Source organism: Carassius auratus, chromosome 23 (assembly GCF_003368295.1).
Source record: "Carassius auratus strain Wakin chromosome 23, ASM336829v1, whole genome shotgun sequence".
Classification (NCBI taxonomy): domain Eukaryota; kingdom Metazoa; phylum Chordata; class Actinopteri; order Cypriniformes; family Cyprinidae; genus Carassius; species Carassius auratus.
In genome coordinates this window covers 462,417-478,587 of record NC_039265.1, presented here as the reverse complement: position 1 = coordinate 478,587, position 16,171 = coordinate 462,417, and the positions used below count along the sequence as shown (strand labels likewise).

General features: G+C 36.6%; 1 protein-coding gene across 4 annotated transcripts in view; it reads left to right on the top strand.

Moving 5' to 3' along the window:
• The first annotated feature begins 1,422 nt into the window (after positions 1–1,422).
• The window catches only part of mitfb (melanocyte inducing transcription factor b), a 45,459-nt gene continuing 30,710 nt past the window's right edge, over positions 1,423–16,171 (top strand). Inside the window, exon 1 of one of the 4 annotated variants that reach the window (XM_026199134.1) lies at positions 1,423–1,642. In XM_026199134.1, coding sequence (XP_026054919.1) covers positions 1,539–1,642 — 104 coding nt within the window. In that variant the 5' untranslated portion in view covers positions 1,423–1,538. Of the gene's footprint in view, positions 1,643–13,577; positions 13,868–16,171 lie in introns of those variants that run through there. The other 3 variants (XM_026199133.1, XM_026199132.1, XM_026199131.1) reach the window with 3 other exon arrangements.

The window sequence follows — 16,171 nt, the reverse complement described above, 5'->3', positions numbered from 1 at the left end:
TCTGAACAAAGGGGCTGGTTTATTTGTGTCTTCTCAGTGCCCACTGTGTGCATGCCCATGGGACCCCCCTTCCCCATCACCCTCCACCCACAACACACACAAACACCATCTGCAGCGAGCGGGCAGATCACCGTTCATCCCAACCGGAAGCTTGAATCACACGTGCATACTGTAGAATTGAAGTTAGGCGTCATAATGATGTGTGTCATACAAAACATTATTTATTTATTTTGATGTAAGCATGAAGGTCTACCCCTAAATATAATTGTCAGAGGAGTGTAAACTGAATGAGCGAATATTTGCCAAAGTTATAATAGTTGTGTGGCAAAAAACTAAAAGCAAAGCTGTTATTTAAAGCTGAGATTTAAACATTTCGTAACATTATGTTATGTCCACAGTTATCTGATGTTGGTTTATGGCCACATGCCATGTAGGTAAACAGCAAAAATATGCAAAACGTTAAATATATATAGAAATGATATACAAATTCTTTATTGAATTAGACATGTGAGTCGATGCAGAGCTAGATTTTATTAATTAAGCTCTTCGTGAAGGTCTTGAAGGCCACTTAGAGAGTTTTAGAGTGTTTCTCAGTTAAACTCATTGCAGTTGTTGGTAACTACTGGCATCAAATCACATTATAATGCTGAGACTAACCTTTTGATTACTACATTTCCAATCTGAGAGTGTGACACAGAACTGTAAACCTTTTATGAAATTAAATGATAATTGAACACCTTTACTTTTAGCTGTTACAAATTATTTGCATGTTTAATATGTTTAATATTAAATAATTCAATCCATTAATCAGTCGGCTATTATAATAATAAGACTGATATAAGAAATATAAAAGGTGTGCAATAATCATGCACTTTCTCTTTCAGCAGTTTGTCTGAAATTTACTTTACCAAAGTGCAATGCAATTTTGAATCTTCTTCTGTTGACAGATAAATAACTGTGATGTTAGAGACTGGTTCAAATTAAGTAATCAATATAAGTTTGTTTTAATAAATAATAGTAATAATAAAAATTATGTCATAGCGTTGAAATGATGATGATATTTCATATATTTGATTATACTGCCATCGCGCGTACATTGATTGTACTGTTTATAAAATTGCATGGAGATTAAATCGCGCAACTATATAAAAAATAAAATAAAATAAAAGGTTTTATAATAACTGAACAAGTAATATGTTCCTGTTCATAGCATTTAGATAACAATGTCCTTTTATTTGTAGCCAAAGTCAAAAACGTTGCTGTTAAGACTAACGCCCCCTTTCTGGTGCCAGCCAAACAAATGACGATGACACGCGGCTCGTCATTCCTGGGATTTGTAGTTCTACTTCTTCATTGGGCCGCATTCGCCGCAGTCATACAGCCCTCGTGACGGACTACAAACCGAATCTAGCGGACTACTGGAGCGCACTGACAGTTTGACATCACGGTGGCTGGCACTTCGTGCGTCTGAGAGCACGGCTCTGAACTGACGCGTTTATTATCCACCTGGGAACTGACGAAAGTTGACAACTTTGAGAATGCAGTCGGAATCGGGGATCGTGGCCGACTTTGAAGTCGGAGAGGAATTTCACGAGGAGCCTAAAACGTATTACGAGCTGAAGAGCCAGCCGCTGAAAAACAGGTCAGTGAATGCAGCGTCTGACAGATCTCAAATGGTGCATGTTCTCAGCTGCGTGCTTTAAAAGAGTGCTATTTGTTTGCATGTTTTATCAGTTGTCCTGATAGTTTACTCTTTCTAATATGAGTCAGCTGCTCTCTCTCCGTCCACGCGTTGCCGCTCGCGCTGTTGACAGACGCGCTCATTATAATGGAAACGCGTCGCGTTGTGTGTGTTACAGTAGACAACGCCTTAGGATACAACATCATCAGCAAATATTTACTCATGCAGCTTGTGTCTGTATGAAGACTTCACTCACGAAACTCTTTCAAAACTTTGGCGACACTTTCTAGTCACTTTCATAAACATTATGTAAAGCAGAGCTCTAGGTCAAGTCCTTCGTAAAATAACATGTCGCCCTATTTATACCGTTTAACATTAGATTATTGTTGGAAGGCTTGAATACAAACAGACTACACATATTGATATATATTTTACATATCCTATCCTGGATAAAATAGAAAGCCTACTAAACACAAACTGAACTTTTGTGACGAAAGCAGTGTAAGTTTTGCACTGAAATAGTTCATTTGAAACCCAAAACAAAAACCCAAAAGACAATGTTAAAAAATGTTATGTCCAACAAATAATGTAATAAATTGTATAAGTTTAATTATTCATTATAATAAATGTTAACATAAAAAAAAAATGTGACAACTTGCCCCAACTTGAATCTCTTGATCAAATCTATTGGATAATGCATTATCATAGTTATCTTTTCTTACCAAAAGCTATTGCATTTATTTTCTCAAGCATTGTTGATGTTCATATGCTTGTGTGAGTGCAGTGTAAAGTTGATGTGATTTCTGACATCTTTCTGATCATGTGCATATGCAATTAGACTCTGGACAGTTTCTGAAGCTTTGCTATCTGAACGTTAATGCACGAGTTCTTCTCCAACGTTATATTTCTATCAAACTAATGCAAAGTCTCATTGAGGCATACAAATGGTAAGTCATTTTTTTGGCCCATCAGTACTTAATGCATTTTCCCAGACTGTTTCACCACGACAGTCTTCCACGCAGCTTCATTGGCAGCCGGTGCGATCTTAATTTAGATGAGGCAGACGGCCCTGGCTGCCATGAGGTGAAAATTAACAACATAAATATAGAAGCGCAGGCTAATGCCTCAGGTGCTGTGGGTGAATTTTGGGGGCTATTTTGGCGTGTTGCTAAAAATATTGAGCATAATAACGGGTGTGTTAGATCACAACTGGATGCAAAATATTGCATTGAAATTAATTGCTTCAAAATTACATTTTTAAAAATCAAATTCAGCTTTGTTTGTTCAGTATTGTCTTTCAATGCAAAAAATGCAACAAAAATGTTAAAATCAAAAAATGTGACATGGTGAGCCAAATCAAAGGTAAAGTGTGCAGCTTCTGAGCAACTAGTGTCACTTACACTACAACTAGTGTCACTTATTCTTATCCTTACAAAGTTGTAGTACTTTACCTGGGTCTTAACAGTAAATAGTTGTCAACTATGTTAACTTTATCTTACCTGTCAAGAAGAAACTCCTCAAGCATCTTGATATTAACCCAAAGATCCAATCAAGTTACTCACTTGTAAAAATACAGCCAAGGGCTACCCTTGATTTACCCCACACGTACTTTGGCTTGCAATTCTGTAAATAATATTTTCCCAATTTAACACGTCATGATCAATGATCTCACTCCTCTTCAACACACTTTGGCTCAGCTTGCTACAGTTGCCACGCCCCCAAACTCTCACTATTGGTTGAGCTGGAATGATTGACAGATATGGGCAGACCACTCTTATTATTTCGTTGGTGCCTGCAAGGCTCAATGTTTGCACTTTTAGGGGAGACAATCCTATGAATGGCATACATATAGTAATAAATGAACAATATCTTGTGTTAAGAAAATGTGTTTTGACAAAAAAAAAAAAAATCATACAAACTTCAGCTATAAAGTCAACATGTTTAGTTTTAACATTCTTGTAATGAGAAACACTTATCAGCAAACGATAAGATTTAAGGGCTCCCTGCAACCTGCTTTTTAAAAATAAGTCATTTTATGGTTTATCATTTAAAAAATTAAGAGAGCCCTAAATATTAGTATTATAAATTTACTGTAATAATATGAATAATTATCTTTTTTTATACTGTCCTGAATGAGCTAGTTCACATGACAGATGTTTGCATATACTCCACTAGACGACATAATAAATGAATTTATAAAAATGACCCCGTTCAAAAGTTTACATACCCTTGAATCTTAATACAGTGTTTATTTGAACCTTTTCCAAAAGTGACTGTATGATTTTGAGATCCATACTTTAACACGGAGGACGACTGAGGGATTCATACACAACTATTACACAAGGTGAAAACATTTACTGATGCTCAAGAAAGCCACACAATGAAGCAAGAGCCAGGGGGTGTAAACTTATGAACAGGATGATGATGTGTACATTCTTCTCATTTTGTTTAACGCTCATATATTTTTCATTCAGTACTGGACTTCAGAAGTTACATAAATACTTACAAGTTAAAACGAAATAATTATCTATTTACCCTGATCATCCAATTTAAAAAGTTTACATCCCCCATCTCTTAATGCATTGTGTGGCCTTCTTGAGCATCAGTTAATATTTTCACCTTTTGTAATAGTTATGCACGAGTCCCTCAGTTGTCCTCAGTGTTAAAACATGGATCTCAAAATCATGCAGTCACTTAGAAAGGGTTCAGATATGCAGAAGATGCTGGAAAACCAACGAATGTGCACAAGCTGGGATTTTTCTGAAGAACAGCAGGCAGTTGAACTGTTAAGAACCAACGCAGGACTCATGAGCAACTATCACAACACAGAAAAACAGTGGTGGATCATCCAGGAAACGAGGCACAGTATTAAGATTCGGGATCATTTTTTTGAAACCATTTATTATTTTGTTTTGTTGTATGTGAAATAGCTGATTCTGAACACTGCTAAATTAAAAATAACATGCAATTTCCATAATCCCTCTTATTTTGTTTCAGTGTTTGCACTGTTTGGTTGCTCTGTTTAGTTGTAAGCAGATATGTATAACTTGAATTTCAGTCATTCGTATTGCACCATTATGGAGCATCTTTAAACAAAAACATGATTTTCTGTGATTTTGAGATCATTTATTTAGATACAGTGCCGCATGCCCTTGAGCTTTAAGAGGCTGGCATGAATGGCAGCGGCTGGTGTCTGGATGTCGGAGGTAGTTCTGCGCTCCTGATATTGATCTGGCAGCAGAGCCGGAGGCCGAGTGGCAGGAGCAGGTGTTTGCAGTCAAGTACCATGCTGGCCATCAGCGAGAACATCCTCACATCTTCGACTCGCTCACTGGATGAAGTCCAGCACTCCTCACAATCCTCCCTTTTCTTCACACTCCTTCACACTCACATTCATGGAAATGTTTTTGATTACAATGAGGCGGTCAACAGAAACAGATACTCCTCTTAAAAGGGCAGAGACGGAAGATGACTGTTCTCAGAATAGTTGATTAGTTGCATAATAACAGATAAGGACTTGCGAGCTGGTTAAATGTTTTCAGAGCTTTGTCGATTACAAGGCCACAGCGGTTGGGAGTTTGACGCAAGACACCAGAACGGTGGAGTGTATTTTTAGGTGGTCATCAGTGCAACTAACTCCTTAGTCAGATTTCAAGACTTCCCATTATTCCCAAAAAAGATTCAGGCGTGAACCTTCAAACGTGCATTTATATGAACGTCCCTCTGGTGTGCACTTTTTTTCTTTCTTTGTTCTCCCTGAGAAATTCAGCAGTAAATGATTTCAAATGAATGCTGTTCTTTTGAATTTTCTATTAATCAAAGAATCCTGTAAAATGACAAAAATCCACAAAAATATTCAGCAGCACAACTGTTTCTTCATTGATAATAATCAGAAATGTTTCTTGAGCTGCAAATCAGCATATCAGAGTGATTTCTGAAGGATCATGTGACACTGAAGACTGGAGGAATGATGCTGAAAATACAGCTGCACATCACAGGAATAAATGATATTTTAAAACAAATTCACATAGAATGTTTTTTTTCCCACTCTCAAAACGCAGTCTTATACAAGTGTTTTTTTTTTTTTTAACAATGCAGCAAACATTTTTAAATATCTTAAAAATACTTTGATGTCTTTAAAGAGTTGAAAGATTTTATATTTTTTTTTAGTAGCTTACATTTGGCCAAAATCTAGAAAAGATGATGCTGTATTGGCTGTGAGCGCAGCGGGTTATTGGCTAGCATTAGATCTCTATTTTTTCCTTTTCTTTTTGAGTAAAGAAAACACTGTTATTATATTATTATTATTATTATAGGCAAAGAATATTGTTTTAAAAAAGTAACGTTATTAAACAGTATTTCTTCCACCCAAACCGATTTCGGAACGGTAATGGTATCAGAGGAACACAGAACAGAGCCGTTAAAATATTGATTCTGCTCGAAGTGAACCGATTGTTTTTTTTGTTTTTGTTTTTCAAGCTCTGCGTAAGATGCAGCATGCAATTGTGAAGTAGACATGTGCTGGAAATTCAGTAATGGGATATATCACGGTAATTAATATATACGGTATTGTTATCGTTGGCACTTCTGAATTATATATTACAAATTATTCAGAATTTGGAATGCATTTTAAGAATATTATTCCCATCAACTGGTCAAAATGCGCAACACTGCTGTATGCTGCTTGAAATACCTGTGTGTGCTCTGATGTAAACAAGCACGCATGAGAAGCACATGGAGAGCACGTGAGAGATGCGCTGAATGAAAGCACATTCACTCTCTGACAGCAGATGGTGCTAAACTGCAAAAAAAAAAGCAGCCTTTACTCTGAAACCCCATAAATAAAGCAGCTGAGCTACTTTCTAAAACGTATTTAAATAGCCATTCAAATTTGTGGATTTGCAATGGTGTTCATCACAGCGCCAAATACTTAAATATTTAGACTTAATAGGCTATTTATTTTCAAACTTCATTTTTTTCATTTTAATCTGGACTACAACATGCCCTAGAGTTTAGATTTTTTATTGTTAATTCACACTATCCATTGCGGCTTCATTAGTTAACATTAGTTAATTCATTAGTTAACATAAACTGCCAATGAAGAACATTAATTAATCTCAGGTATTCCAATATTTAATAACACGTTGTTAAAGTTTAAAGTTGCAGCAGTGCTATATAATGAGCTGGCATGAACTAAGAGTTGTATTATTTTTTTTTTTTTACAAAGATTAATAACTTCTGTAGCAAATGTAGCTATAGCTCATCGTAAATGTTAAAGGTTAACTAATGAGATCTTATTGTAAAGTGATACCTATTGTTCTTTATGGCTCTTTTGCACTTTAATCTGTGTTAAACTTTTAACTTTATATATATTTTTTGGATTACTTTATTGTCTTTAAATGTTCAGTTATTTTTGTTATAAAAAAGGTTATTTAACCTGTTATACTGTATTATGACCCCTTTTTTAAACTAAATTCCAATACCGTGATATTACCGTATACCGTGAAAAAAACCATGAGCAATTAATCGCAACTGGAAAATTTGAGACCGGCATATCCCTATTGTGAAGTCAGTGTTGTGTCATCTGGGTTATGGGACACGGGGAAGATCGGAAACCCTTTGACAGTGTAAGGAAACCTAAACTAGATCCTCTAGCGTGATGTAAACAACATAGATTTATGCAGAGTACTATTACTAGAGTATTATTATGGTCAAACAACAGATATCTGTGCATGCTGGACTTTTGGTATGTGTTATTCATTCATTTAACTTAAAAAATCAACTTAACTTTAAAATCAATCTTCCTTGTATGTTAAGTTAGATTAAAAAAGGTATTACAATATAAGGTTGTGATGCTGCATTCATGCTATGTTGTAATTACTATAATTATAACCCAGAGTTTCTGTGTGGAGCTGTTCACATCCTTGGACTCAGAATTGAATTGGTGTAGGAATAATTGAATATCATGATGTTTTAAAACACTGGTAGATGCTTAAAATAATTGATGACAAATCAATGAATCATCGCAGGGAGCTGCTGTAAATCAGATAAAATCTCTGGAGAGCTTATGGAGAGAAATGTTTCCTCCTCGTCACCTCATTCTGTGAAGTGTGAGCGTGTTGGTGTTTCCAGCAGAGCTGATAAAGTCGAGTGTTGAGTGAGTGAAGACAAATACAGAGAAGAGTGGATTGAGTCAGGGCAGTATGAATGCAGTGTGAACAGGAGAGCGGAGGAAAGAAGAGCAATGGTAAATGACACAAGCCCAGAGGTAAGACTTCAGTCTGTTCATTCATAGACTTCAGAGCTGAGATTTACAGATTAGCGTAACAAAGAAATGTTTGTATTTGCTTCTGAACAAACACTGTGCCCATTTCCATTAGAGATGCTTAAAGCTAAACAGTTTGATGTAACTCTTTGATTTGTTCGGACTCTGAGGTTTGTTCTTATAGAATTAGAGCGGTGACTAAACAGTAGCGGGTTTAAGCACCACGCAACCAACGCAAATGCATGGGGCCCTAACGTCTGGGGTAAATCTTTTAAAACATCTTAGTTAGGCCTGGAGAAGTTAGACCTAGTTGCTCCTATTTCTTTCAAAATCTATTGATAATAAACAGATTTCGTTTTGTAATTTTATTGGAAAATTTGGGAGTAATTGTCTGATTCAATATCATTAAAGGGGTCATTTCCACAAGTTGATATGATTCTTTAGGGTCTTAATGAAAAGTCTGTAACATACTTCTGTTAAAATTTCACAATGGTAGTGTAAAACAACACCCTTTTTACCCTGTTAAAAACAGCTCTGTTCAGAGCAAGCTGTTTCAGTGCATGTCCCTTTAAATGTTAATGAGCACTGCTCTCCATCGTAGACTGTAGGTCAAGCAGTATTTGCTCTATAGACTGGCCTACTATTTAGTTTAAGATTTAACATAGCACACTTGCAAGAGGAAGAATATGAGATCTTAAGTGTGTTTCAGTAGCCTACTGTGCAGTATCATAGTTGTGTGTTTTTTTGTTTTAGTTTTTTGCATGTTTTCTCAGCGTGTGTGTTGTCTTGGGCTCAGTATAGCCTGAACTGAAAACAAGTGAGGAGAGAATGAATAAAACTTAATTATGGAAATGGGAGGCAACAAATTGAATGATGTGCTTCCCTCCCATCCTGTAAATATTACAACAAAGAGCCCCACTATATGTCAGCTGTGATGGCTGACAACAGACTGTAAACATGACTGAAAAGAGCTCCTTCCTCTTTAATGTTTCTTCCCTTAACATACAGTTAAGCCATTTTACCTTTTCACAGGAACTAGATTTGTTTGGAAAAGCTCCTTCTGAAACAAAGCGATGTCTGGATTAGCATTCTAGCATACTGCTAACATTGCTAACAGTAACATTCACTGATCAGTTCATATTTTGAATTAGCTTTAACTTATTTCTGTTCAATTTTGGTTCAGTTCTTTTTCTATTTTGTTGTGTCTATTTGTTGTGGAGTCATATGATGTCGCTAAAAAAACATTATTTGTGTAAACAGTATTTTGTGTAATTTAATGTTTAATGCGGTTAAAGGTTAAAAAAACAACATTATTTGAATGTACATTATTGTTTCTTCTCTCTATGCCCCACCTTTCTGAAACATGTTGATTTTTACAAAGCTCATCGTTCTGAAAAGAGAGGTCTGCTCTGATTGGCCAGCTGTCCAGTGCGTTGTGATTGGCCGAATACCTCAAGCATGGGAGGGAAATGTTACGCCCCTCACCTCACTGTGATGTGTGTCCCAGCAGCTTCCAGCTCGAGCACATCCCATCATCGGTTCTCTTTTAGCAGTTCAGTCAATGTACTTTAACTGTAAGGAGTAACTAAATAACTCGGGATATTGTTTTTTTCACGTCAAAGGGAGTTTCAGGCACATTTATAAACCGAATAACAAGTAATTTGTGGATTAGTGCATACTGGAGACGTGGACCTTTTCAAATGATTCAGATAGATTTGGTGAACTGGTTCGACCGGTTCTCTTAAGAAGATCCGGTTAAATAGAAAGATTCGTTCACAATCCGGACATCAGACGAGACAAAACCAATAAAACCTGTTACAAACGAGGCATTTGTTGCATCCAGTTGAGACATAATTACTGATTATAATGATTTATACTGTGTTTTTACGCATTGCGTATTGCACTGCTTATCACGCAATGTAAACATAAAACCTTGTCTGCATCTGTGATCAGCGAAACAACAAACTCTGCTATACACTGCTCTAAACTCGTGTTGAAAATGCATTGCCAAATTATTTAAATATAAAATAAGTACTTACAGGCTGTGAGTCAGAAGCACCAGACTGTCCTTGCAAAGTCAGAACTGCCCCACTTCATAGAAACAGCCTTTGTGTAGGCTACTGGTTCAGGAAACGGTCCGCTGTAAAATGTGCTACACACATCTGAATATTTGGGATGAACTTTTCTGAAACAGTGTTGAAATATAACTTAACCACTGATTTCTAGTCGTGTCCTCTTATGGAAGACCAACTTTCCAGATCTTCTTTATGCACCAAGAGCTTGTAACACTCCAAGGAGAAAGGAGAAACTGAAATCACATCATATGACCCCTTTAAATTTAAACTGTTTAGTTTTAGTCATTTTAATACCTCAACTTAAATTAGACAAAAATCTAAAACGTTTATTTTTGAGAAATAACTATATACATTTAATTTATTTTATATAACAAGCCTGATAATCACACAAATATTTTTGCATTTGTTACGTACTAAATGTGTTTGTTAAAATATGTGAAGGAAAGGTATTATGAACAGAAATGAATAGAATAGAATAGAATAGAATTTTATTATTATTTAAAAATGGCAACAGACTGTTTAGCAGCTCAACAAGGATTGGAAAAATAGGAATTAATAAATAAAGAGGTAACACTTTAGAATAAGGTTCCATTAGTTAATGTTAGTTAATGTATTAATTAACATGAACAAACAATGAATAATACATTTATTACTGTATTTATTCATCTTCGTTAATGTTAGTTAATGAAAATACAGTTATTCATTGTTAGTTCATGGTAATTCACAGTGCATTAACTAATGTTAACAAGCACAACTTTTGATTTAAATAATGCATTAGTAAATGTTGAAATTAACATGAACTAAGACTTATAAATGCTGTAGAAGGATTGTTCTTGCTTAGTTCATGTTAATGAAAGTAGTTAACTAACATTAACTAATGGAACCTTATTCTAAAGTGTTACCAATAAAGACATGATAAATAAATATTGGCATGATATTAAAAAACAGAAATTTAGAACAAATGTGTGTGTGTGTGTGTGTGTGCCTGTGTGTGTGTGTCTGTGTGTGCCTGTGTCTGTGTGTGTGTGTGTGTGTGTGTGTGTGTGCGCGTGTGTGAGTCTGTGTGTGTGTGTGTGTGTGTATGCCTGTGTGTGTGTGCCTGTGTGTGTGTGTCTGTGTGTGCCTGTGTCTGTGTGTGTGTCTGTGTGTGTGTGTGTGCGCGTGTGTGAGTCTGTGTGTGTGTGTGTGTGTGTGTGTGTGTGTGTGTATGCCTGTGTGTGTGTGCCTGTGTGTGTGTGTCTGTGTGTGCCTGTGTCTGTGTGTGTGTCTGTGTGTGTGTGTGTGCGCGTGTGTGAGTCTGTGTGTGTGTGTGTGTGTGTGTGTGCGCCTGTGTGTGTCTGTGTGTGTGTGTGTGTGTGTGTGTGTGTGTGTGCGCGCGTGTGAGTGTCTGTGCGTCTGTGTGTGTGTGTGTGTGTGTGTCTGTGTCTGTGTCTGTGTCTGTGTCTGTTTCTGTGTGTGTGTGTGTGGCAGAGGCCTGTCGAGCTGTGAAAGGAAAGTGTGTTCTCTAACATGCCTTGTTATAATGAACACTACACAGTTTGCCAGGCGAGAGCGTGTGTGAGTTTGCAGAGAGTTGGCAGCTGCACCTGTCCTCCTGCTCCTCCTTCACCTGTAATGACCGGCGTCTCTCACACAAGGTGACTGTGAAGGTGAAGCGTGACTGAGAAAGCGCCCTCTAGTGTACCTGTCCTCAAAGCTATCCTCAGAAACATGAACGGACTGCTTAACCTCTACGCTCTCATGCCAATGAATATCACTCACATCTGACATCGCTTTGTTAGACATCTCACAAAGTCATATTAGTTGATATAAAGACTTTGGGCCCTATTTTAACGATCTGAAACGCAAGTGTCAAAGCGCGAAGCGCAAGTAAGTTTGTGGGCGGGTCTCGGCGCTGTTGCTATTTTCCCGGCGGGATAAATGGCTCTTGCGCCCGGCGCAAATCTAAAATGGGTTGGTCTGAAGTAGCTTCATTATTCATAGGTGTGGTTTGGGCGTAACGTGAAATAAACCAATCAGAGCGTCATCCAACATTCCCTTTAAAAGCAGGTGCGCAAGTTCCATTATGGATTGCTATTATTATGGCGTATTTACCAGGCGCACGCCAGGAGCGGTTCACAGCCGAGGAGACTGATGTTCTTGTAAGAGCAGTGAAAGACAGAGAAGTTGTGTTGTATGGGGATGGGAAAATAATTAGCCTGAATAATTTGTGAGCTAGTTTTATGCCTATTTTTTTTTCACATCTTCGTGGCACACCACAATGATTTCCGTCATCTCATGTGTTAATATTTTTTTTAAGTGTAACAATTTATGATTTGCAAAAATAACTGTTGCATCTGTGTAGATTACATGAGCAAAGTGTATGCGCGTTGTGCACGCTATACATTATGGTCAAGCATGCGCCCTTAAAATAGCATGATGAACAACGCGCAACGCGCCACTGACTTTAGACTAGGTTTTTTCTGGTCAGTGGCGCAATTGTTTAATGGAACAGCAAAATAGCACCAGGGATTGTTTGCGCCGGAACACGCCTCCTTTTTTGCGCTGAACCGCCCAGGGAGCGCAAGTTCATTCACTAGTTTAGCGACGTGCTTCTGTGGAGGGAAAAGCGCGCTTTGCGCGGGTGCAAAATAGGAATGACACATGCGTCGGTGTACAAAGTCAATTGCGCTGGGTGCAAGATAGGGCCCTTTGTTGTTAAAATCATGTTATCATTTCATATTTAACAATGAATCTCACGAAAACATGTCAATTTTTTTCCATATCTGACTCCAAAACCACAATATACACAAACATACTGCAATGTATGCTCCGCCTAAAGTAAATAAGGTCTGTTCTGTTATATACTTAACAATAGTGTTTCATGTTGTTTTCAAAAGTAATATTTTTAAATGCATTACACATCAAAACATTTAATATACTCATGAAATACTGTAAAACATTTACAATAACAATTAATGCCATTTTTTCAATAATATTAATCATGAAAAGAAAATTAAATTAAGAAAATTGACTATTAAAATATATTGCAGTTGAAATAATTTATTGTAAATATATACTTATTTATTATATTTATTTACTATGAATTATTGGAATTGTATTAAACTAATTTAATAAAAAATCAAGGGAATATATATATATATATATATATATATATATAAATAAGTAAAAATTACTATGAGTAAAAATGATTTATACATATAATATTTATATTATTTACTATGAATTATTAATTTCAATTTAAATTTTATTAAAAAACATAAAAAATTAAACAAATACTACAATAAACATTTTATTATTTAAATTGTACTGTATATTTACAGTAATATTAAATAATTACACTAGAATTTATTGTAATACAATGATTTTATTACATTTGAAATCAACATAAAATAAAGATTTTAATACAAAATTAAAACAATTACTACAATGACATGTACAAATTATATAATTTGAATTACATTCAATTAACAAAATATAATAAATATGAAGCAATATTTTTGTATTTTAATAATGATTATTTGGAGGAAAAGGTAGATGAAAATGCAATGTCAGTGCAGTAAACTCCTACTGTTCAGGCCGTAGAGAGTAGAGGAGATTCACTCCTCACATGTGCAGCGCTGTGGGCTCGTGTGGGACGAGCGCTACGTTTCTCCCTGCGTCTCCTCTGTGTACGGATTGGCTGCTGGTGCCTCCCCTTTTGACACGCTTCCATGCAGCGCAGCCGGAGCAGCGTGACTCTCAGAGCTGTCCAAGGGCGCGCAGTGCACCTTCAGCACACATGGTAAAGATGGAGGCTCTGGGCGTCCAAGTGCAAAGACCCTGCGCTTTCCCCTTCAGCCGCTTGTGAGTACCTGTGGAGGAGCCACGCTGGCTCGTGTGTGTTCAGTTTGAGTGTGTCCGGGAGGGACAGCGTGTTTGTTTGGGTGTGCTATAGATACTAAAGCCCTTCCGCGACTATAAATATCTTGTAACCTAAGGACAGAATCAGTGTGAGGTTCCCTTGATGGTGATTTAATATACTATAGCTTTTGTCATTGAGTATTTTGCAGTTGGGAGTATGATTTCTCGATTTTCCCTTGAATGCAGTGTTGTTGCTGCACTACGTAAATCTCCTTTTTGACATGTTTTCACATGCAATCATGGGACTAGGCAAATGCAGTAGTGCTCTAACAGTACATGGCAGTGCTTTGAGGTGAGTGGAGGAGGTCAGCCTCCTTCTGACGCAGCTCTCTGATTGGCTACTGCAGTGTCCGGTCTGGGGGTGTGGCCACAAAAGACTGTGTACTCATTGTTATCCCTGACACACACATACACACATCTACTCATGTCGCATGCACACCAAAATGGAAAATTACCCGAGCATTGCAAATACACACACACACACACACACATTCTTTTTATAATGACGGCAGAAAATGTGGCCAGTTGAGCGGCAGAGATTTGCTTGTCATGATAAGGGCTGTTGTGTAGACGTAGAGCTGGCATTCAGTTTTGTGAGCTGGTTGAAAACATATACTTAATATTATATCCATATTAAAAACTAAAGCCTGTATAACTGAAATAGTAAATCATGGTAGAAGTAATTTTATATAATTGTAAAGTGGTTAATAAATTACGAGATGGAAGGAAGAATTGTATTTTTTGCTCGCAAAACTTTTGCATCCTCCAAAGAAACTTTGCCTTCACTCACAAAATGTTTGCTCTCTCTCAGAAATATTTTGCGTTCCCTTGAAAATTTTTGCATTAGCTTGTAAAACTCTTGAATTCCCCTAGAAACATTGCATTTGCTCACTAAATTGTGTTCTCTTGCAAAAGGTTTGGATTCCCTGAGAAGCTTTGCGTTTACTCACAAAATGTTGTCTCTCAAATGTGTGTTGTTTCCCTCAGAAACTTTGCATTCACTCTTAAAAACTTTAAATATCCTAATGAAACTCTATTTACTAACAAAGATTTAGTGTGGTCTCTTACAATTTCGAGTTGTAAAGTTGTCTGCAAAAGTTTAGTTCAGACACAAAAAAAAAATGTTTATTCTGAAAGCTTTTGGTTGTTACTGACAAACTTGCCTGTAAAACTCTTGAATTGTCAGTGCGGATAGCCTGTGGCCGGCAGGCCGACATATAGCGCTGTTGCGCTTCAGGCGTCCCGAGTTTGAGTCCTGGTTCATGGACCTTTCCCGAATGATTTGTAAGACAATGCAAAATTTGACAAGTAAATGCAACTTCTTTGAGGAGTACAAAAAACTTGCAAGAGAACACAGATGTTGCAAAGAAAATTAAAGATTATAGGAAGAAGTTTCATGAGGAATTCAACATTTTTATGATGTTGCATTTGCAATTTGTAAAATTATTCTTTGCTAAAAGTTCTGCGTTCCCTGAGAAAATTGTGCGCTGTCTTGCGAATGTTTTGTTTTCCTGACAAACTGTACATCTTCTCGTAATACTATTAAATTTCCCCTAGAAATATTGCATTTGCTTGCAAAATTGTGTTTCTAAAAAACTTTGCATTTAATCACAAAATATCTGCCTGTCTCGCAAATGCTTTGATTTCACAAAACTTTTCAATTTCCCCAAGAAGCTTTTCGCATTTACTCGTAAAACATTTGCGCTCTTTCACAATCATTTTGTTTCCCAGAAAAAATAAAATTGCATTCTACTAAAAATATATTCATCAAGTTGCTCACAAAACTTTAGTCCTCTCCCTAGAATCTTTGCTTTTCCTTGAAACACTTTTGTGTTCTCTTTCTCAAGTTTTATCTTCCCTGACAAACTTTGCATTTTATTGTAAATCTAAAATAATTATAAAATTAATTATTATCATTCAGTTTTTCTACCACAAACTATTAAAGGGAATATTGATCTGTTACACTGACCATTTTATGAGCACAATAAGCAAAATTTGGTGACAAATCAGCAGACAAATAATGTCCATGTTATTTGTTATACTAACTGTGAGAGGTAGACCACAATGCAAAGCAATGTACTGTTTCATGAATTTTGCTTTAGCACTTTTATAATAATCAAAGAAACAGATAGAGTTACAGAATATGAAAGCCCCATCAGTAAAGAGTGTTAAAAGTGCTCTGAAGTGGTTTAAGTCCTGTGCGAGTCACTCTTTGACTGCTTTGATTCAGTAGTCATGATTCAGTTG